The 23,034-nt window shown below is 39.4% G+C and overlaps 1 protein-coding gene across 5 annotated transcripts in view; it reads left to right on the forward strand.

Annotated features, from left to right (window-relative positions):
* PIG-L (phosphatidylinositol glycan anchor biosynthesis class L) overlaps window positions 1-22,704 on the forward strand; it is a 26,624-nt gene extending 3,920 nt beyond the window's left edge. For 3 of the 5 annotated variants that reach the window (XM_076179711.1, XM_076179713.1, XM_076179714.1), the window contains exons 2-8: window positions 23-168; window positions 7,844-7,997; window positions 8,324-8,503; window positions 14,929-15,119; window positions 15,283-15,382; window positions 18,597-18,727; window positions 21,534-22,704. In XM_076179711.1, coding sequence (XP_076035826.1) covers window positions 7,844-7,997; window positions 8,324-8,503; window positions 14,929-15,119; window positions 15,283-15,382; window positions 18,597-18,727; window positions 21,534-21,638 — 861 coding nt within the window. In that variant the 5' untranslated portion in view covers window positions 23-168 and the 3' untranslated portion in view covers window positions 21,639-22,704. Of the gene's footprint in view, window positions 1-4; window positions 169-7,843; window positions 7,998-8,323; window positions 8,504-14,928; window positions 15,120-15,282; window positions 15,383-18,596; window positions 18,728-21,533 lie in introns of all 5 variants that reach the window. The other 2 variants (XM_076179710.1, XM_076179712.1) reach the window with 1 other exon arrangement.
* The last annotated feature ends 330 nt before the right edge of the window (window positions 22,705-23,034 follow it).

Here is a 23,034-nt window from a genome sequence, read left to right on the forward strand (position 1 = left end):
ACAGCAATACATATTTCATCAGGTATGCAGAGTGAAGCCAAGCAGGAATTGTATTAAGCTGAAATGCAGGCTGCAATATGCACTCACAGACAATGGTAACAGCAAAGCAGCAACACCCTTAGAAAAAAACAGCATTTTTTAGCCTCTGTGGGATACATAAATCTTATTGTAAGTACATGGAAAGAGAATTTACCTTATTTGATGGTATATAAAACCCACATTCATGTATGACACATTCTCCTTCAGAAAAATATTGTATTTATTTGTTATGACAGCATACATTGCACTAAGATGCTCATATTATGAAAAACACCAAATATGCAAAATGGCAATAGCTCATGAGTATGACATTTGTAATGTGCTGTGATAGATTACAGTGATGCTTGTGTGATGGCAGTGAGGTTTATAGTGTGTAATGATAAGTGGCAGTGATGCTTGTGAACCACATAACAGTGATGATCAGTGTTGACGTTACTCATTCTTATCACCCAAATTTCAAATCTCTGATAAGCTAAAAGAAATTTTTGTAAAAAATTATAATAAAATAAGATATACATGACAAGTATAACACAGATAGACAGTAACTACTATATAACATTTTAGAAAATTGTTGAATTTATACGTATAGATTTTACAGTCATTCTTCTTCTAGTGAAAGTAGTTTTAATAATGATAAAATGTAGTAAATCATTGTTATTACAAACACTGTTATAGCGATTTTTGGATTTATTTACTAATATAGCCTACCGACCATCCATCTGATATATTGAACAAAGGTTGGTACATGCAGTAGAACCTTCGGTCGGTGGCAGTGGCGGTAAGGGAGCGAGCGAGTGATGGAAGTAGGGAGCAAACTAATGGGTAGTGGTTATGGTGGTGATGGTGGTGAGTGGTATACCAATCTTCCCTCTCATATGTTGAACTTTGTTCAGTATACCAAACTTTGTTCGGTATACCAAACTTTGGTATATGAGGGGGAAATCTGGTGGTGGTGATGGTGAATGGAACACTGAACTTTCCCCTCATATACCAGACAGAGTTCAGTGTATGAGGGAATCCAGCCATTGTATTTGTCAAACTTTTGATTTTATTGACTATGCTTTCCCCCAATTAGGTTGATGTAGTGAGGGTTTACTGTACATACATATACCAAAAGACCTTTTCCTTCAAATAAGGGGGGGATGAGGCAGAGCATATATCCACCCTACACCCATCCTACTCCCATCCAGAAACCAAGTTCATTGTCTCTCCCATCTTAGCATCTCATAATGATAGTGATAACAGTATTTACATACTCACACATACACCAAAAGGTCCTATCCAAGGCATACACCCACTCTTCACACATCCCACACCCATCCAACATTTTTTTTTTATTTCTTCAGCAAAGAGGAGAGCAGATGTGAAATGGGTTAAGAGTATGACAGAAAATTTTGAAAACAATAAAAAGACATTTTGGAAGGAAATTAAAAGAGAAAGAGGAGGAGAATCAAGTAGAGAAGAAAAGGTAAAAGGTGCAGATGGAGAGATGATAATGGAAGAGAAGGCAGTGAGAGGAAGGTGGGCAGAGTATTTTAGGGAGTTGCTAAATGTGAAGGAGGATAGGGAGGGAAAGTGTCGATACATGTGGTTCAGGAATGTTTGTTTACATCGCAGTTTGATAGACTGACGCCAGATGGCTCTGGTTCGTGATTGGCTTTCGAGTTGTTGTTTTCTTTCATTTTTGCTGATTCCGTGTTAATACAATTGACTAGCACTGCAGAGATATCATTTCGGACACTCACGATCACTACCCACCCCTACAATACAAACCAGGTTTCCTTTTTTGTCGTAAATCCTCTTCTTGGTCCCGCGACGATGACAACAACGACGGAGGTGTTTACAGTGTGTGTGTGTGCGTGTGTGTGAAGGAGTGATTGTGCCAACAGCATTGTACGGGGCAGAAACATGGAACATGAGAGAGGAAGAGAGAAGGAGTTTGAATGTGTTTGAGATGAAATGGCTGAGAAGTATGATAGGGGTTACTAGGCTGGATAGAGTGAGAAATGAGGAGGTGAGGAGGAGAACAGGGGTGGAAAGGGAACTGGGAGATAGGGTTGATGAAAGATTATTGGGATGGTTTGGACACATGGAAAGAATGAGTAAAGAAAGATTAGTAAAAGAAGTGTGGAAGGCAGAGGTGGAAGGAGTGAATATGAGGAGGCGTCCTAGGATGAGATGGATGGATGGGGTGAAAGGGGCATTACAAAAGAGAGGAATGTCTGTGGAAGAAGGGCGGGAGAGGACAGAAGATAGGGGTGAATGGAGAAGGGTTGTGTATAGATGATGCTGTGATGCATGAGGGGGAGTGGGTGAGGGATGGGGGGTGAGAAAATATGTATGAGAAAAAATTTGACGCAGCCCAAAGGGATTTCTCCCCGTCTTCTCCTTTTCTGCATGGGGAGACAGAGAGGGGGGTTGCCGAATTTATGAAGTGGCCTTGCTGTGGATGTGCTGTGTCTTGTGACACTGCTTCTGACCCAGGGTGGTGGACAGGATGCAGGTATGACCCGTCATCCATGAGGTGCCAAGATAAGAGGGAGGGTGGAGGGGAGTGGAATATATAGGAGATGGAATGGGTGGGAGTGGTTTCTATGCCTTTTTCTTTTTGGCTACCCCCCGTGTAGGGGGGAGAAAGCCTTTGATATATTTATGTATGTATGTTCTTCATCTCTCTTTCTCTCTCCTTGTGGTTGAAGGGTCAACCTGTCCTCTGGGGGTGTGTGTGTGTGTCAGAAACAGAGCAACAAGAAGCAGCACCTCCACAGCAGGGCCTGACAGTCAAAGCTGGTATAACTCCACTGCTTCATTGCATGTGAATCCTCCCCACTCATCTAATTAAGAAATTATAGAACAGACAAGAAGAAATCCTTTTGGGCCACATCAATTTTTCATTCATTGACAACCATTCTTTACTCACAACTATCTGTTGCCTTCTCTCTTTCCTATTTAACACCCTTCTTAAAAGGAACCACCCTGTCATGGTGGGGTGGCTTGCGTGTCCCTTTGACCTGGTGAGTGAGGCTAAAGTGGGCTTCAGCCACCTGCTGTACCGTACCAAGGGGGAGAGGGCTATCCATGCTAGCAAGGTTGCTAATGAGGGACCAGACCAAAAGGTTTCCAGTGTTAGGCTGCTCATATGGGCCAATGGTGTTGCTCACCAGAGGCACCACCATATGAGGTGGTTCCTCTGCTGTATGGTTGGGTGTCTGGGCTGGGACAAGTTGTGGAAGGATTTTAAAATGAGTGACCCCCATGGGGACAAGGTGCCCTGTCCGTGGCGACTTGAGCGTTTTCCTTCATAATCTGAGTAGGTGGTTGCCCTTGGCTGCTGGAGCTGAGTGGATCATTCCCACACTTTATGGATTAGAAACAGAAACCAAAGTGCCCAAGAGGAGGTTGACCAGGCCCTGGGGACATCACCCTCTGGTCACGATGGAAGTGAAATGTATGAGCAGGCTGGAGGTCACACTCCCCCTGCTGCTGTGTCCCATGCTGGAAGATCCAGCTGGTCACCTATTGAGTATTGTCTTGAGACAGTCATGATGATAAACATCTAACCATCTCTGTCATATCATGCTATCCACTCAGCTTTCAAGCCTTTCAGAAACGTGTTCCATATTCATCTGAAATATGATAGTGACTGTCTCTTGAATCTATGCTATGTGACATTTACATCTGATGGGGCTACTGAAGCTGTATATGAAGTAATAAATTCTCTACATCTTGGAGATGACAATCTAATTGCTGAAATAATTAGATCAAATAGTGTAGCTGACAGTAAGAATGATCACTGTCCCAACCTCTTAGATGAGGAAAAATATCCCCCCAAAGTTCGCCACACCCCTACAGCTTACTGGTTTGTGGCAAACCATAAAGAAAACAAAAGCAGTTTCATCCATGCAGCAAAGTATCTAGAGAGGGAGATTGGAGCACTCCCAAAAAATAACATCAAGAAATATGAGAAAGGAGTGTTAATCTGGGTTAAGATTTGGCACAGGCCATGATGCCCCTACATTTACCTTGCCTTTCAGATGGAATCTTTGAATCAGTCAAACCATGCCAAACATTTAACTAATGCAAAGGGCATACCTACAACTGGGACTTGTATGAATTCTCAGAAAATTACATCCTACAATTATACCCTGATAATCTCCAATGAGCTACAAAAATCCAAGGAAATATTAACCTGATCATGCTCATATTTTACAGTTCATATCTATCTGAACAAATGAATATTGGTCAATTCTTTCTCCCAGTAAAATCTTTCATTGACCATCCTATACAGTGTTTCAAATGTTATGAGTTTGGTCACAAAAAGAAGAACTGTACAAATGGTCCCTGATATGGTCACTGCTCTGCCCTTGACTCTCACGCTACTCCTGAATGTGAATCAGAACCTTATCCATTGCAGAGAAGCTCACCCAGTATGCTCTCAACAGTGCAAGAAATACCATCTTGAACAAGACATTCATTAACAGGCTAATGCCCAGTTCATAAATCTTGGAAGTGCCAGATGAGACCTCTAGTTTTTCCACCCCATCAAATACAATTAAAGCACCTTCCTGCCTCTCTCAACCACCAGTTATTCCCCCCTACCACTCCAATAAAAACCATGCTCCTGCTGTTACATTGCAAACAAGTTCTCTATTTTGGAAAATTGCACAGATGAACCTTCCACAGCACTATCAACAAAACCCTCTTCTAAATTACCGACAAAACCCTCCACAGTATCCTCAGCAACTTTGTCACTAACACCCACAACAGAAGCCTATATTGTTGAACTCCATGTCCACATGGATCCCCAATCGAAAACCCATACCAAAGATAGCAAACCAAAACTGACACACACTTCAATAACAAAATCTTCCACAGTTCCTTATCAGTCAAACCAAAAACATTCCTGAAGATCTACTGAGCCTCTCAATTCAATAAATGTATCCTCCAAAAAAATTCCTCCAGAGCTAGAATTTAGAACTTATATGCAGACTTAAAAAATTACATTGGATCCCCAATCTCGGATCACCAACCACACAAGCAACGCCAAACAAGACCAACTTCACTGGCTGAGTAAAATGCCAAACCAGGTTGGCAAAGGGAAACTCCTCTCTGAAGCTCCCCAAAACCCACCAATAAAATAACTAAATTCAAATTCCTCCAATGGAATTGTCACGGCATGCATGCCTCCTGGGAAGAGCTGAGTTTCCTCCTCTCAAAATTATCCCCAGCATTTTTTGGTCTCCAAGAGACATGGTGGGAGACTGTTTCTCCCTCTCCCATGGATATGTTACACATTGTGATTTTAATTTGAAACAGGGCCACTACGGCAGCACTGAGAGATGTTTCTCTAACTGTTCTTGAGCTATAAACTCCACTGCAGGCTGTTGCAGTGAGACTATTTTTAAACTGTTCATATGCATACGCAGTATATGTCTTCCACCCAGTGCTCCTGCCGAGAAGGAAGATCTTAGCTGCCTCACGTGATACCTTCCTTCTCCTTTTCTTTTAATAAATTTTAATTGTCACCACCCACTGTGGGGATATACCACTGTCAAGCTAAGAGGTATTTTATATGCTAATTTTATAGAAGATGAGGAATTAGAAATTTTAAAATCGGGGACACAGCACATTTTCATAACCAAACTAACTTTTACAGCTGTCAACATTTCTCTCAATTCTATTGATATGCTTTTAGATTTTAATTGGCATGTTTTATTGTATGTGGCAGTGACCACTCTCCAATAATATTGTAATCAGCAAGGTTAGAACCAAAATCTTGAAATCCCTGATGGTGTCTAGAGAGGGCTGATTGGCAGCTATTCAAGAAACTTGCATCACCTAATCGTCCACTGGCCAACTTTAATAACTCAGAAGAGGTTGCTACATATTCTATTAATAAACTACATTCTGCAGCATTCCAATCTGTCTCGAGGAATCTGACTGTTTTTCCAAATGTTCAGTTCCATGGCTACTTTAAGTTACCTTATAGTGTTTTATATGCATTATTATCCTGTTTTTGTTGAAACAATTTCTCACATTCTGATTGATAACTCTCCAGAAAAACTGATGCTTTTCTTCCATCCTTATTTCATATATGACTTTGGCTTCCTCTAAGAGTTTTTGTGTCTTTGCACATTCATATTCATTTACATTTTTTGTAATCCAAATATTTATAAACATTACTTTTGTGCTAATTTCAATTTTTTTAATTTGGAAGGGTGTGCTAGAGGAGAAAGTTGAAGGTAAATCTGGGTAAAAGTAAGGTGATGAGATGTACAAGGGGAGAGGATGGAAGAAGTTTGGAAGTGAGTCATAAAAGAGAGATGCTGGAGGAAGTAGATAGCTTTAGGTACATGGGGTTACATGTGGTAGGAGAGGGAGGAGTGGAGGTGGAGATAGATTGTAGATTGAGAGAAGTAAGTGCCTTGGGGGTTTAAAAAGTGTTATGAGAAATAGACATTTGAGAATGGATGCTAAGAGGAGATTGTATGAAGGGGTGATTGTGCCGACAGCACTGTAGGGGGTAGAGACATGAAACATAAAAGAGGAAGAGTTTAAATGTGTTTGAGATGAAATGTCTGAGAAGCATGGTAGGGGTTACTGGGCTGGATAGAGTGAAAAATGGAGTGAGGAGAAGAGGGGGATGGAAAAGGAGATGGTAGATAAGGTTGATGAAATCTTGGGATAGTTTGGACACATGGAAAGAATGAGTGAAGAAAGATTAGTAAAAGAAGTGTGAAAGGCAGAGGTTGAAGGAGTGAACATGAGAGGGCAACCAAGGATGAGATGGATGGACGGGGTGAAAAGGACATTGAGAAAGAAAGGGATGCCTGTTGAGGAAAGAAGGGAGAAGGCAAAAGATAGGGGTGAGTGGAGAATGGCTGTGTATAGATGAAACTATGATGCATAGAAGGGAGTGGTTGGGGGATTAGGGAGTGTTTATGTGTGAATGATATTTGACACAGCCCGAAAGGATTTCTCCCCATCTCTGCATGAGGGGATGGAGAAGGGGGACTGCCAATTAAATGAATCAACCTTGCTGTGGATGTGCTGTGTCTTGCTACATTATTTCTGACCTGGGGCAAATGGGTGAGATGCAGGGATGACCTGTCATCCATGAGGAGCCAAGATGATAGGGAGTGAGGGGTGGTGGATGGGAGTGGAATGGATGAGGATGAAATGAGTAGGAGTCAAATTATTCCTTTTGACTTTGGCTACCTCCCTGGAAGGGGGAAGAAAACCTTGGTATATGCATGTATGTACTTCATTTGGTGTGGGTTGTGATTTAAATTTCACTTTAATTGGATGCAAGCCATTTTTCTTGTACTGACCTAACCTAAACATGTCATTAGTATGATCCATTATTTCTAAGTAATTTCCCAGAATTATAGAGGTAATTCCCCTGGCCTTTTGTATCTCATGTTCTTAGCATACCTTCCATAAAATGATGTGGTCTTCTCACTAGCCAAAGGCTATGGCATATTTAGTCTTTTCATGAAAGTGACAGTTGCCGACAAGACTGACGAGTTAAACACCATATGAGGATGGAGCCTTTATTTGTACGACGTTTCGCTTATTACAGCTTTTTCAAGTACTTGAAAAAGCTGTAATAATCGAAATGTTGTACAAATAAAGGCTCCATCCTCATGTGGTGTTTAACTTGTCAATATTTAGTCTTGTCAGCTACATCTGACCTGAATGTATCATAATTTGTGTGTTCATGCCTTCAGAATTGTGCACACATCTCAATGATTTTCTTAATTTGTTTCTGACTTATGCACTTATTTGTTCTTTTTCTTGACAGATGCCTGCTATGTACTTTGGCTTAACATGTGAGCCTATGCTGGCCCTTTTGGGAATAGCAGCAGGGTTTGGCTTTACATTATCATATTTCACCCTTGGTAATTCAAAACGGGCATCCATTAAAAGACAAAAAGGTGCAAAATTAAAGGATTCTGGTGAGATTTAGTGGTGTCATTTTTCTGGCTTTTGTTTCCTTGCATTGTATATTCTTTTGTTATTACTGCTGTATGATTTTATATTCTTATTCCTTTATTTTTTAATGTATGAAGCAGTTATATGTAAATGAATATTTGTGCCTGAATACATTTCTATACATTTACATGATTTGTTCATATATATATATATATATATATTTTTTTTAAGAAATAGGAATAGGTCATTTAAACTATAACACTGAACAAAATTTTGTATATGAACGGATTTTGGCATGGGTTGTACTCTTGGCTTGTTAGATAATTCTTGATGCCCCATATCATTATAGGTGGAGTTTGCAGAAATGGTTGTGGCAACAGTGGAGAAATAGGCTGTAGCAGTGGTGGTAAGCAACGCATACTCATCATTATTGCACACCCTGATGATGAGTGCATGTTCTTTGGACCAACTATTCTACACTTCACAAGGGATTCAAATTCAGAAGTTTATTTGTTATGTCTATCTAAGGGTGAGCTTTTGTGTCTATGATTTATTTATTTATTTATTATTATTCTTTTTTTTTTATATATATATTTTTTTTATCAGACCTTGTATGGTAATGTTGAAAAATGTGTTTCAATAATTTGGTTAATCATTGAGGAAAGATAGGGTGTTCAGGCTTTCATATTTCTTGTTTCAAAAGTTCTATAGACATAGCCTGCACTTTGTAATCAGAAATTGGTGTAAGGTATTGAGGTTTCAGATTCAGATATATACTTTTCTTGGATAACCAGGGGCCAGTGACAGGTACCTGGTTATGGTGATTCTAGAAGATGAACAGCAGAAAAAATCATCTCCCTGCTACCCATTTTCAAAACCTGTCAACTCCCTCATGTCTATGTGGAGTTGCAGCCCATAGGAGTTGACTCTCAATCTTTAGATTGGGCCTCAGATTTCTTTCTGTCAACTTCAACTGTATTTTTCCATCTTTTCTAACATGGAGAGTTGACAACCAGTGACTGTTTCCTTTCTCCTGCTTTCAGCTGGTGAGAAAGAAAAATTCCTAATTTAGTACAACAAAGACAACTGTTCAAAGTTTCATCCCAGATAGATTTATAGGCGGGCCCAAGAACTGTTGTCAGCCACTGTTGTGCTGCAAGTTGCTAGTCATTGAAATTCTAGGGAGTCTATCTATATACATATACCAGAGGCATCTTCCCCCTTATGAGGGGGGTTGCCAGCCAAGGCATACACCAGTTTCCACTCATCCCAATCCCATCTTTCACCCAGTTGTTTGCCTGTCATCTTAAGAGCTCCTCACAGATGAAGAATTGTCCCTGTCCTCCCTCCCACTGCTTCATTTACTTGGTGAACCCCCCTCCTCATCCCCTGTATAAGGGACTTATGAGAAAACCCCATCCCAGCCATGGTTTTCCTCAAGGAGATGGGACTTCTAGGCCAGACAGCACTCATTGTTGTCATTATAGTTGTCATCTACAAAAATAAAAAATGACCTTTGGATCATGTCAGTTTATTGTCCATTCATAAACATTCTCCACTCACACCTATCCCATGTCTTTTCCCTTCCCTGTTGAACAGAAATTCACCTTTGATTCAAGGCCTCTTTAACCCCATACATCCATCCATACTCCCAAGGGAGTGATAACTATGCCTCATCCTTTAGTGACTTCCATCCTTTTGGAACTGTGTGGTGAAAGCAGTCAGGATCTGTCTTCCACAGACACAGTTCATTGTCCCTGCACTTGCCATTCTTGGTGGGAGTTTGAATAATTTCCTTTCATGGTCGTTTGGGATCCATCTGTTTTTGTTAATGGCCAGAATTAGCCAATTTCTAAATGTGTCTGCATGGATCAGATTTTTGTGGTAAGGTGAAGCTTTAGGAAAAGGTAAGGATGTTTTTTGGGTCTTTATGGATTGGAAAAGGCTTATGACAGGGTAGACAGGAAGGCACTATGGGAGGTATTGCAGATATATGGGATAGGAGGAAAGCTGTTATTAAAAGCAGTCAAGAGTTTTTACAAGAGTAGTAGAGCCTGTGTTAGAATTAGAAATGGAGAGAGTGAGTGGTTTGAGGTAAAGGTAGGACTTTGTCAGGGATGTGTTATGTCACCTTGGCTGTTCAATTTATACATGAATGGGGTGATGTGAGAGGTAAATGCAAAGGTAATGGTTCTGGGTTTGGAGATGGTTAAAGAAAATGGAGAAAAATGTGAGATAGGCCAGTTGTTGTTTACTGATGACACTGTGCTTGTAGCAGGATCAGAGGAGGGATTGAGGAAGTTAGTGATGGAGTTTGGACAGATTTTTTGGCATTTGTGAAATAACCCAAGTTCAGACCATATGTTATTACCAGATCCCACCACTTTCTTACATCCTTTAATTTCCCTTGCTTCATGAGATTATGTACATATACTACCTGTTTAACTTTGGTGGCTTTATATTGTACCCACTGCTGCAGGTGCATAAGTCCCAGAGATACATAGCCATGACCACTGGTCTCCCTAAGTCGTGCTTTCCAATTACTAGATGAATTCCATTTGTGTCTCTTTCTTCCCAATGCTGTTGGTGATGACAAGCAATGCTGGTTCTCTGTATGTATTCTCCACATATTTGGCCATGAAAGGGCATTTGATATTGATGTTGTGTATGGTGGCCTCTGTTTTTGTTGTAAAGGCATTGGATGCATTGACTAATAAGACTACTTTGCAGTCTGGCTCTTCAAAATCTTCCTTATGGTGTGAATCACTGCCTTGCATCATACCTGCCTGGCACACACCTGAAAATTGCCTGCTGCTTTTCACACCTCATCGTTCGTGACCTCCATGATTGCTTTCCCTGCTAGTCTTCTCAGCATCTCGCATTTACTGATTGGATGACAGCCTGGCTTCGTGTCCAGTTGAATAAGTCTGCATGCTGTGTATGCCTTGAGGTGCTAGCAATCCTCAGTAGCCCTTTTCCTCACCAAGGCATTGACATCATCCTGTAATCTCCTTGCTGTCATCCCAAACAGGCTAGTGCTAAGGAAAGATTTCCATGCAGATGTATCTAGACCCAATGGCCCTTCTGCCCCCTGGTATTTAAATTCAAATTATGATGCATTACGTATTCAAAAGCTAATTCATTTAGCTACATGATATTATAACCCATATTATTCCATCTTTGTTATTTTTTTTTGTGGGGGGAGCAATTGTTTATATGAAGGAAAGTTTTTTTTTTTCTTTTTTCACTGAATTACTACTGATTAAAATTCAAACTATGGTACATCATTCAAAAGCTAATTTATTCAGCTATGCAATAACACAGTCCATTTTTTCTAGATTTTTTTTTTACGGCTAAGTTCCAATCATCTTTTTTGCATTTTATTTTAGTTTAAAAAAAAATTTGAGCACAGTACCTTAAAGAATCACTCTTTAACTACAAAACTAGACCAATCCCAACTGTTTACAATGAATAATGACAGTGCCATACACATTTGAAGTACAACATTTTGCATTACCACTATATGTGTTCCACCACTTCTATGTTTCTCTACTTTTGATATATGATGTAATAAAGTATTAGAAACATCATACAGTAGATTTCATTTCTGTTCCAATCATTTCCAGCATGGGCCATAAATTGTGTTAGATTGACTGGAATACATGTACAGTTCTAACTTAATTCATATGCTTGATTTCCAACTACCATATTTAGATTTGAATACATGTATTGCTTGAGCTTGGGCTATATCATCTAAGCTTCTAAGGCTTTCATCCCTTCTAGTAGTTTGCCATTAAGTCCTCTAACATGCTCCAGTATCCACATAAGTCTACTGTGAGGTAATTTATCAAATGTTTTCTCTAGGTAGAGGTACATGCAGTCTACCCACCCCTCTCTCTCTTGCAGTGCATCAATCATGAGTAAAAACTTAAAAGATAGTGGAGAGAAATGGGAGGTGAGCCAGTTGTCGTTTGCAGATTAAGGGAGTTAGTGACAGAACTTAGGGAGGTATGCAATGGGAGGAAGGTCAAGGTAAAGTGGGTAAAATTAAGGTGATGAAATGGACAAGAGGTAAGAATGGCACCAATCTGGATGTAAGTCTTGAAGAAGAGAAGCTGGAGGAAATGGATAGTTTTAAGTATTTGGGGTAGATGTGAATTGCAAATTAAGAGAAGCAAGTCTTGGGGGATTGAAAAGTGTCATGAGAACTAGGCATCTGGGAATGGATGCATAGAGAAGATTATATAGAACTAAAAATAAGGAAAAGATAGACCTAATTTAAGCTGATAAGGATGTCTTGATACAGGTGTTTAATTAATGTTTTCTCTCAGTATTTACAGAAAAGAGGTATGGTACGTGATTGCAATCCAATATTCAGTGGGGAAGAGAGACTAATTAACATCAGCATTAGTGAGGAAGATGTAGTCAGACATAAAGCTACAAAATCCCAGGTCCAGACAAAATTTTTCCAAGTGCTAAATGAATGTAAACTTGAAAACTGTGAGCAGTAAACAAAAGCGTTTAGTAAGTCAGTTGACACTGGATTTGTGTCTGTATCTAGGGGGTAGGCAAATCTTCCCATATTTAGAAAGGGTGATAAATCTTCTATGCACAACTACAGACCAATCAGTTTGATGTCAATTATAAGTATAATGCTGGAATCAGTGAAAGCAAGTAGTATCAAGCATAATCTGATATAGGATTTACAGCATGGGTTCACCAAGGGTATGTTGTGTGTAACTAACCTTTTATCCTTTCATACTAATGTCTACAAGGCAGCAGATAAGAATGATAGTTATGATGTTATATACTTAGACTTTAGTAAAGCATTTGACAAGGTACCCCACCAAAGATTACTAGATAAAATTAAGGCCCATGACACAGGAGGAAAAGTGTTTGAATGGATTAGAGCATGGATTAGTGACAAAGACAATGGGTTACTGAAAATTGTATATAATCCAAATAATGGTATTACCGGTGGAGTTCCTCAAGGCTCAGTTTTGGGTCCCTTATTGTTCATTATATAAATGACTTGGACAATGGGAGTAATAGTGGTGTTAGTAAGTTTGTGGATAATAATAAAATAAGATCCTATATTAGGTTGGAGGAAAATGTTGTGTCATCAGAGAAATGGCAAATGGATTTAAACATCACAAAATGCAGTATGTTAAACATAAGATTACTCAACCCAGTTAACAGGTATAGCTTACATAATGCCATATTAGAGGAAACATAAAGTGAAAAGGACTCAGTAGTGTTAATGATACTTGACTTTAAATCCAGGAAACAGTGCATTAGTACCAGGAATAAGGCTAACAGGACATTAGGATTTATAGCCAGGATGGTTATAAACACAAATGCAGAAGTAATCATTAAATTCTATCAGGCGATAGACCCATGCTCGACTATGTGTTACAGTTTTGGTCTCCATCTTATAGAAGAATGTACTAGATGTACTAGAATGTACTAGATGTACTAGAAGTATTAGAATCAGTACAGAGGAAAATGACCAAAATGATACAAGGGCTTAGAAATTTAATTTTTGAAAACAGGCTTAGACACACTCTGGAAAGTCGAAGAGTGCAGAGTGATCTAATAGAGGTATTCAAATGAATGGAATAGACTTAGTAATCATGTAGTGAGCACTACATCTGGCTGTTTTAAGGAAAAATTAGATAACCGTATGGATAGGGATGATAGGTGGTGATGGACAAAGAACTTCCAAGTGTAGGCCTTATAGTCTCTTGCAGTTTCCCCCCATTCTTATGTTCTTATCACTTTCCTCACTAACCAGCAGAACCACTCCTATTCCTCATCTCCTCCCAACACCTTCATCATACTCCCAGATTCAAATTGAACCCTCCCCTTCAACCTAGTTTTATTTAATAACACAACCATCTTCCTTCATAAAAATAAGGTGCCCACATCTCTGCTACAACCTAGTCATAGCATACAGGAAAGGAGCACTGCTTGTTGGATCTCATCTTCTACTCTCCAGTTTATCCTACCTAGCCTCAAATTCATGTAGAGTTCCAACATATTCTATATCCTCGATTTCCAATCATCGTATCTAGATTTGATTTCATGTATTGTTCAAGCTTGGACTGTATCACCCTCTAAGCTATTCCAAGTATTTATGTATCTATATGGAAAACTGTATTTCTTCACATCCTTTAGACATGTCTTACTTAATTTGTTCGTAAGACCTCTTAAAGCCCTCCTATTCTTAATCAAGTAATCTCTTCTGTCAATGTAATTTATCCCCTTTAGTAACCTGAATACTCTAATAATATCACCTCTTTCTCTTTAATCTTTCAAAGTTGGCAGACCCAGTGCTTTTAGTCTTTCCTCATATGGTTTATCTGCCAGGATGGGAACCAGTTTGGTTGCTGCCCTTTGTATTCTTGCAATCTTGCTCATATCATTGACTATGTGGGTACTTTACCACTGATGCATATTCCAGTCTTGGATGGATTAGGATTTTTGTGAGTTTATTAGTCATCTCTTCATTCATATAGTGAAAAGACACTGCAGCAGTTTGCATGTCTCTTCCACAATTGTGCTGATATGTCTGTCAGATGATGCTCTGTGTCTCCTGATTGATGGTTGCATCTAGGACAGTTTGATTCTGTGGTTAGACATTTTTCTGTGTTAATGCTGTTTTAATGCTGGATGGTGTCCTAAAAATGAGTATGCTAATGTGGTTTTTACTTACCTTAATAGGTACTTATGTGGGGCTGATGTTAGTGGGAGGGGTTGTTGGAATATTGAGTTTGGTGTTCTTTTTTGGAGAGCTTGTTTAGTGATCTGAGTGTGATTTTTTACATTCAGTGGGTGGTGCTTGTGGTATAATAGTATCATCATTCCTCTATTCCTCTCATATAGACAAATGATGTGTGGTAGAATTCATGAATGATAATAGCTGATCAAATTTTGCATGCCTGTCTTTTCTAGGGAACTATCGAGGAGAAGGAGCAGTGCGTACCAAGGAGTTGTGGGAAAGTTGTAAAGTATTGGGTGTTGCTCAGCAAAATGTCATCTTGTACAACAGCGATGCTCTTCCAGACAACCCACATGTTATGTGGCCAACAACACGTACAGCCAATATCATCAGCCATCATGCCAACTCACTTGATATAGACATGGTAAGGTTAATAGAAAAACTAGTTAATTCAAGCTGAAATAGTGATGTGTAGATATGAGGAGAAAATATTTGTGCTTTTGAAAAAAATATGTGAACTTTATTGGTGATATAAATATTTAAAGAATGTAATTTCTGTGAAGTTTTGAATTCACATGTATCCACAGATCATAACATTTGATCGTAGAGGTGTGAGTGGACACATCAATCACTGTTCAGTTTATTCTGCCGTCAAGTACCTTGTAGAAATGGGCACATTACCTCCAGGTAAGACTTGCTGCTACTTCCTCTATTTTTTCATTAGAAAGGACCAATGAATGGTACCTGATTGTGGTGGTTGTACAAGATGGACAGCATAGCGAAACATCTCCTTGCTGCCCATATTAAAAACTTATTAATCCCCTTACATCTGGAGATGCACCCTCAAGGGATGGGAACTTCTCTCAAAACTAGGTCCAAGATATCTCTCTTACCAACTTCAAGGAGAAAGGAAGAGAGGGAGGGTGATGGGGAAGATAGATAAATGGAAGGGGAGAAGATATGAAGGGAGAGAGAGGTAGGGAGAAGAAGTGAGAGAAGGAGAAGGATAGTAAAAGAGGTGGGGTTTAGTGGATGGGTGGCTGATTTAGCCGGTGGGTTGATGGCTAGCTGCTGCTGCTGTTGCTGCTTCCGCTGCTGCTGCCAGTGATCTGCAGTAGTTCTGACCACCAAGCAAGCCTCGGATACATGCTCTTGAATTACCTGCTAGACTTGTAATCGATAATTATTACCCTTCCAGATGAGAGCTCATATTAGCTACTGTCATACATACATACGTACATATACCAAAGGCTTTTTTCCCCCTTACACGTGGGAGGGGGGTTAGCAAAAAGAAAAAGGCATAGAAACCACTCCCACCCATTCTATCTCCCACATAATCCACTCCCCTCTACCCTCCTCCCTCCCTCTCATCTTGGCACCTCCTGGATAACGGGACATCCCTGCATCCTGTCCACTGCCCTGGGTCAGAAGCAGTGTTGCAAGACACAGCACACCCACAGCAAGGCCACTTCATTAATTTGGCGACCCCCCCTCTCCATCCCCTCATGCAGAAAAGGAGAAGACGGGGAGAAATCCCTTCGGGCTGTGTCAAATTATTACTCATACATACTTCCTCACCCCCATCCCCCACCCACTCCCCCTAATGCATCATAGCATCATCCATACACAACCCTTCTCCATTCACCCCTATCTTCTGTCCTCTCCCATCCTTCCTCAACAGACATTCCTCTCGTTTGTAATGCCCCTTGTACCCCATCCATCCATCTCATCCTAGGATGCCCCCTCATATTCACTCCTTCCACCTCTGCCTTCCACACCTCTTTTACTAATCTTTCTTCACTCACTCTTTCCATGTGTCCAAACCATCCTAATATTCTTTCATCAACCCTATCTCCCAACTCCCTTTCCACTCCTGTCCTCCTCCTCACCTCCTCATTTCTCACTCTATATAGCCTAGTAACCCCTATCATACTTCTCAGACATATCATCTCAAACACATTCAAACTCCTTCTCTCTTCCTCTCTTATGTTCCATGTTTCTGCCCTGTACAGTGCTGTTGGCACAATCACTCCTTCATATAACCTCCTAGCATCCATTCTCAGATGTCTATTTCTCATTACACTTTTTAATCCACCAAGGCATTTACTTGCTTCTCTCAATCTACATTCTACCTCCACCCCCACTCCTATCTTTCCTGCCACATTCGCACCCAAGTATCTGAAACTATCCACTTCCTCCAGTCTCTCTCCCTTAATGCTCATTTCCAGCCTGCTGTCACTCTCTCCCTTGTACATCTCATCACCTTACTTTTGCCCACATTTATCTTCAGCTTCCTTCTTTCACACACCTTCTCAAACTCTGTCACTAACTTCCTCAATCCCTCCTCTGATCCTGCTACAAGCACAGTGCTGTCAGCAAACAACAACTGGCTTATCTCCCACTTTTCTCCATTTTCTTTAACCATCTCCAACCCATAACCCACCACCCTTGCATTAACCTCTCGCACCACCCCATCCATGTATAGATTGAACAGCCAGGGCGACATAACACCTCCCTGACGAAGTCCCACCTTTACCTCAAACCATTCACTCTCTCCATTTCTAATCCTAACACAAGCTCTTCTACTCTCGTAAAAACTCTTGACTGCTCTTAACAGCTTTCCTCCTATCCCATATATCTGCAGTACCTCCCACAGTGGCTTCCTGTTTACCCTGTCATAAGTCTTTTCCAGATCCATAAAAGCCCAAAAAACATCCTTCCCCTTTCCTATAGCTTTCTCACATATCTGTCTTACCACAAAAATCTGATCTACACAAACCCTACATGTCCTAAAACCACACTGTTCCTCACCAATTACTCCCTCTGTTTCTCTCCTAATCCTCTCAATCAAGACCCTCCCATAAGCCTTCCCAACTACACTCAACAAGCTGACCCCTCTGAAACTACTACACTTACACTTATCCCCCTTTCCCTTGTAAAGCGGAAATATACAGGCACTCCTCCAGTCCTCCAGCACTCCCCTCTCTAACAAACATTAAATAACCTCACCAGCCAGTCCACCATAACTGTACCTCCTTTCTTCAGACATTCTGCATGGCATCCATCCAACCCAGGTGCCTTACCTGCTCTTATCATCTTTACAGCTGCTTTCACTTCATCTTTCCTTATTTCTCTTCCATTTTTCTCACTCATCACTCTCATTTTCTTAGCACTTCCCACTGCAACTACCTTTCCCTCCCTATCCTCCTTCACATTTAGGAACTCCCTAAAATACTCTGCCCACCTTCCTCTCACTGTCCTCTCTTCCATTATCATCTCTCCATCTGCACCTTTTACCTTTTCTTCTCTACTTGGTTTGCCTCCTCTTCCTCTTTTAATTTTTTTCCCAAACATCTTTTTATTACTCTCAAAATTTTCTGTCATACTCTTTCCCCATTTCACATCTGCTCTACTCTTTGCTTCCTTCATCTTATGCTTAACTTCCCTTCTCTTTACTTTATACCTCTCATATGATTCCCTCATCCTAATTTGTAACCAATCTATGAAAGCCTGCTTCTTCTCTTCTACACCCTTCTTTGCTTCCTCATCCCACCACTCACTACCCTTCCTTCTATTTCCTCCAGTCCTCCTTGTTCCACACACCATCGTTGCACACCTTATGACTCCCTCCTTGAACTGTCTACAGTTCTACTGTCAGTCTATGAAATTGTGGACTCCTAATGACCAGATTTAAAAATATAGGAAAAAATGCTTATTATACCCAAACAAACTTGGTATTTAGGGATAGTTTAACTTTAGCAGGTACTATTAAAGAGGTTTTTGAATTTAATATACAGTGTTTGAAACATGAAGTGCAGGTATCTGTTAAGTGTCCTTTTCTCTCTCTCTCTCCCTTTTCTCTTTTTTTCTTTTTTCTTTTTTCTTGTTCTTTTAATTTCAGGCTGCATTGCATATTCCCTGGACTCTGTCAGTGTTTTAAGAAAATATTCTTCAGTAATGGATTTATCATTGAGCTTCATTTTGTCATCATGTGTATTCACTGTAGACTTCCAGAACTGCCTCATTCTTAAGGTGAATATAAACTTTAGTTGTTTATTATATATATTAAGAGATGTTTGTTTGGTAAGTTGCCTTTTATATTAGTGTTGAGGTGTTAACCCCTTCCATACGGTGCCGCACACGTAGGCGTCATGAGGAGCGAGTGTATTCGCGAGGCTGCCATATTGGCGTCTTGATTATATTTATTGTAGTCGCCCCTCCATAATGACATTCTTTCTAATTCTTTTGTAATCGCATTTTCTATGGTTATCAAAATTCACGGGTGAAGAGAGAACGATCGATATAAGCGGTGACTATATTTTATGATGCGAGTATTATTACGACACGTTGTACGGCTGGCATTGGCTGCTGCCACTGAGATCTAAGTCCATGACGCCTACGTGTGCGGCACCGTATGGAAGGGGTTAATAGCATGTATTCATCCATTTCAATTGTGTTTTCAAATGGCTAGAAACCAACTTTGTTGACAAAATTCTAGACTTCTCCAATATCTTAATTGTGTGTCCAAATTATGTATTGTTTCATATTTAATTTACCCATATTCATAATCATATCACTCACCGCTCCATTAACACACTGAAAGACAACACACTGCTGCATGCCAGACCCCCTGATATCCACCCTTCTGAATCCTCTCTCCCACGTAAGGACAGAGTCCACTTGGCCAGACTGCGATGCGGTCACCACCCAGCACTTCTAAGCTACCAGAAGAGGCTGGACGACCGTGTTGTGAACAGCTGCCCAGGATGTAACACTTCACCCCATACCATACAACACATAATGGAAGACTGCATTATACACAATCATGCACGCAAACAACACAACATACACTCTATAAAGGATTTGTGGGAAAACCCAGTTTCGGCTGTGGCCTTCCTTGGGGAGACGGGACTGCTCGGACAGACAGTCTAGGGAACGACAACAACAACAACAATCCATAGGGCATGAGGAGAGTATTATTTGATATAGATGTTCTGGAAAGGAAAATCCAATCCAAGTCTCTTCTGGTAATTTCTAATACACAATTGTCAGCAAAGATCTAAGTGTGATGCAGCCTTGAATTTGTGTCTATATCTGAAAATGGAAGTTTTTGAGTCAAAGATAAAGGGAACAAATATGAATGTAGTTGTTTCAGAGGGATCAATTTCTTGAGTGTAGTTAGAAAGGTACATGGGAAGTATTAAATGAGAGGATTAGGAGCTGACCAGAGGGAGAAATTGTGTTTAGTGGAGACAGAACTCCCAAAGTATGTTGACCTACACTTGGGTAACAATAGATACACCTCCTGGAGAATAGAGAAGATAAAGTGGGTGGACAGATAATGTTTGAGGTGAGAAATGACAGAAAGGTGGAAGAAGCAAATCTAAATGAAGGCAAGGGTGAAGTAGTTCACCTAAAAAGCAGTATTAATGGGCAGAATAAAAAAGACTTCATAGTGGCATTTCTCTCCCCCCTCCCTCCAAAGATAAGAGCTTGGAATGAAGCTGAATATCAAGATATGTTACTGGATACAGTCCTTTACTCACTGAGTCAATGTGTTCAAATTGCTATACTTAACAGGGTATTTCTCCAAGAATGTGCCCTACCTCTTGCTTTTATACATTTCTCCCCAGCTTATGAAAGAAGAGAGGTGTTACATCAGCAGAAATTTAATTTTTTGCAAGTATCTTGGTATTCCAAGTACATAAATAACTTCTATAGGAATGTTATCAAGTTAATTTTGAAATACTGGATGATAGTCATGACTGAACTGACATAATTATGAAAGATCATAATTTGTCAATTGAGTACCTAGTGAAAGACAGCTGTATTTACTTAATTGTAGTATATAGGGAAGGAGCAACACTTGTTAGGTCCCATCTCCTACTCTCCAATTTATCATACCTAACCTCAAATTCATATACAGTTCCAACTTAGTCTATATTCTTGGTTTCCAATTATCATATTTAAATTTGAATTGATGTATTGTTCCAGCATTGTAGTATGATGCCTGAACTGATTCTCATAAGTTAGGATTTTAGATTCTCATTAAATCTAAGTGGTGGTGCAGAGTTCAAGATCTTGTATTTACTTAATTCTAGTGTACAGGAAAGGAGTAATGCTTGTTGGGTCTTATTTCCTACTCTCCAATTTATCATACTTAGCCTGAAGTTCACGTACAATTCGAACTTAGTCAATATCCTTGATTTCCAATTATTATATTTAGATTTGAATTCATGTATTGTTCCAGCATTGTGGTATGATGCTTGAACTGGTTCTCATAAATTGGAATTTTACATTCTCATTAAATGTGTAAATAGTGGTGGATAATTCAAGAGCTTGTATTTACAGTACTTAATTATAGTAAACAGGAAAGGAGCAATGCTCATTGGGTCCCATTTCTTACTCTCCAATTTTTGATACTTAATCTGTAGTTCATGTACAATTCCAGCTTGCTCTATACCCTTAATTTCCAGTTATCATATTTAGATTTAAGTTCATATACTCTTTCAACTTTGGCTATATCCCCTTCTAAGGTATCCAAGTATTTATGCATCTATATGGAAAACTGTGTTTCTCCACATCATTCTATTTATCTGATACTCTTTAAATGGGACCCATCTTTATATGTGCACAAAAGTAGGATTTTTTCAACTTGAATTATGTGTTGGCATAAGATTTCATATATACCGGTAACTGTAAATATTTCATCTGTAACATTTTCTTCAGTGTGAATATTGATTCAGTAGTATATGTACTCAGAAATCACAGTTTTATTTTTTATTATATAATTAATCTTTGCATTTCATAATATTCTGTTTTGGCTCATATGTTTCAGGCGGCCATGCGCTGCTACCAGAGCCAGTATGTTTGGTACAGGAAGCTCTACATGATCTTTTCACGCTACATCTTCATCAACACCTTGTCAGAAATCAAAGCATAGAGTAAGAAATTAGTTACATGTGTTTGTGAGTTAAAATAAGAATTACTAATTCTTATGATTTAATGTTTGGCCAGGACATAAAATTGACGACTTTATAACTGTAATGAACTGTATCCTGAGTAAATACAGTATATTGTACCGGTATTGAAAAAAAATTCATACATGGACACAACACTAATGACCTATTGTGTGCATCATAAGAAATGACTGCACTAAATATATTTCAGTTGATTAAATAAAATATTGTTGTTTTTTTCATACACTGGAAAGAGAAGTTCATAAATGTTTTGATAAGGGATAGAATGCAAAAATAATATTTTTTTTTTATTAGTGGGTTCTCTAGGTAAATTATGCACATCATGATACAGGTAATAGGGAATTTAGTGGAAGTTAGATAAGAGGTAAAATTCTTGATTGTATTTATAAATTATTTTCAGATGGTAAAAATACATAATTGGTCGACCAATTTCCTTGGTGTGCAGATTTTAAGAGATACTTTTTACTTCATGAATACATACATTATAGTTGATGCAAGAAAAAAATCCCCACACAGTCACAGAGAACTTGTTTTGCTCTTATGTGTGCACTAATATTTAAAGATGGTACTTCTTTAATTTTGCTGTAGTGACTTGTGTTATATTGTATATATGTTTATGACATTTGCATTAACAATTTTGAACTAATGGTGTGAAACAAATTTAATATCCCTTGATGTTCATAGAAGCAAGGATTTGATAATGTTAAGTAGGGAATATCAGCAGTTTAAGAAAGTTCATGGTATGATGCAGATCTTGAATTTGCAGTTGATGATGGTCATAGTCAATGTATACACACACACACACACACACACACACACACATGTATACACTCAACCCTTCATTTAAAATAGAGCCGATGCAATGGATCCTTGATTTAGCGGACAAGAAATCCTGTCTGTTATGGAGCCCGGATGATGACCCAATCATCTGCTGCTGCATACAATTGTCCAATTCAAGTCATTCATCCATTGCTGAGCGATACTTTACAGTGATACAACAACCTGTACCTGCACAATGCCGCCCAAGAATTTTTTTTATTTCTCTCCATTCATTTCGTATTTACTTGTGTGTGTTAAAACTAATCAATAATACAATATTACCATATTATTTTCAGACACAGTAAGAGAAACCAATAAATGTATACCATACAAGTTGCCAACAGTGGTCATTTGTCCATTATTTACCACTTCGGTCTATTCAGCTTACATTTGGCAGGAATGGACTGGTCCTTGCATGCAATTGTCCATTAAATGGAGAGTTGAGTATATATATAGGGGTAGTGCAAGAGGTAAATGCAAGGGTAGTGGATCAGGGATTGGAGATGGTTAAAGAAAATGGAGAAAAGTGGGAGGTGAGCC

The sequence above is a fragment of the Oratosquilla oratoria genome, chromosome 43, assembly GCF_046742065.1.
Source record: "Oratosquilla oratoria isolate Oo_2021 chromosome 43, ASM4674206v1, whole genome shotgun sequence".
NCBI classification, from domain to species: domain Eukaryota; kingdom Metazoa; phylum Arthropoda; class Malacostraca; order Stomatopoda; family Squillidae; genus Oratosquilla; species Oratosquilla oratoria.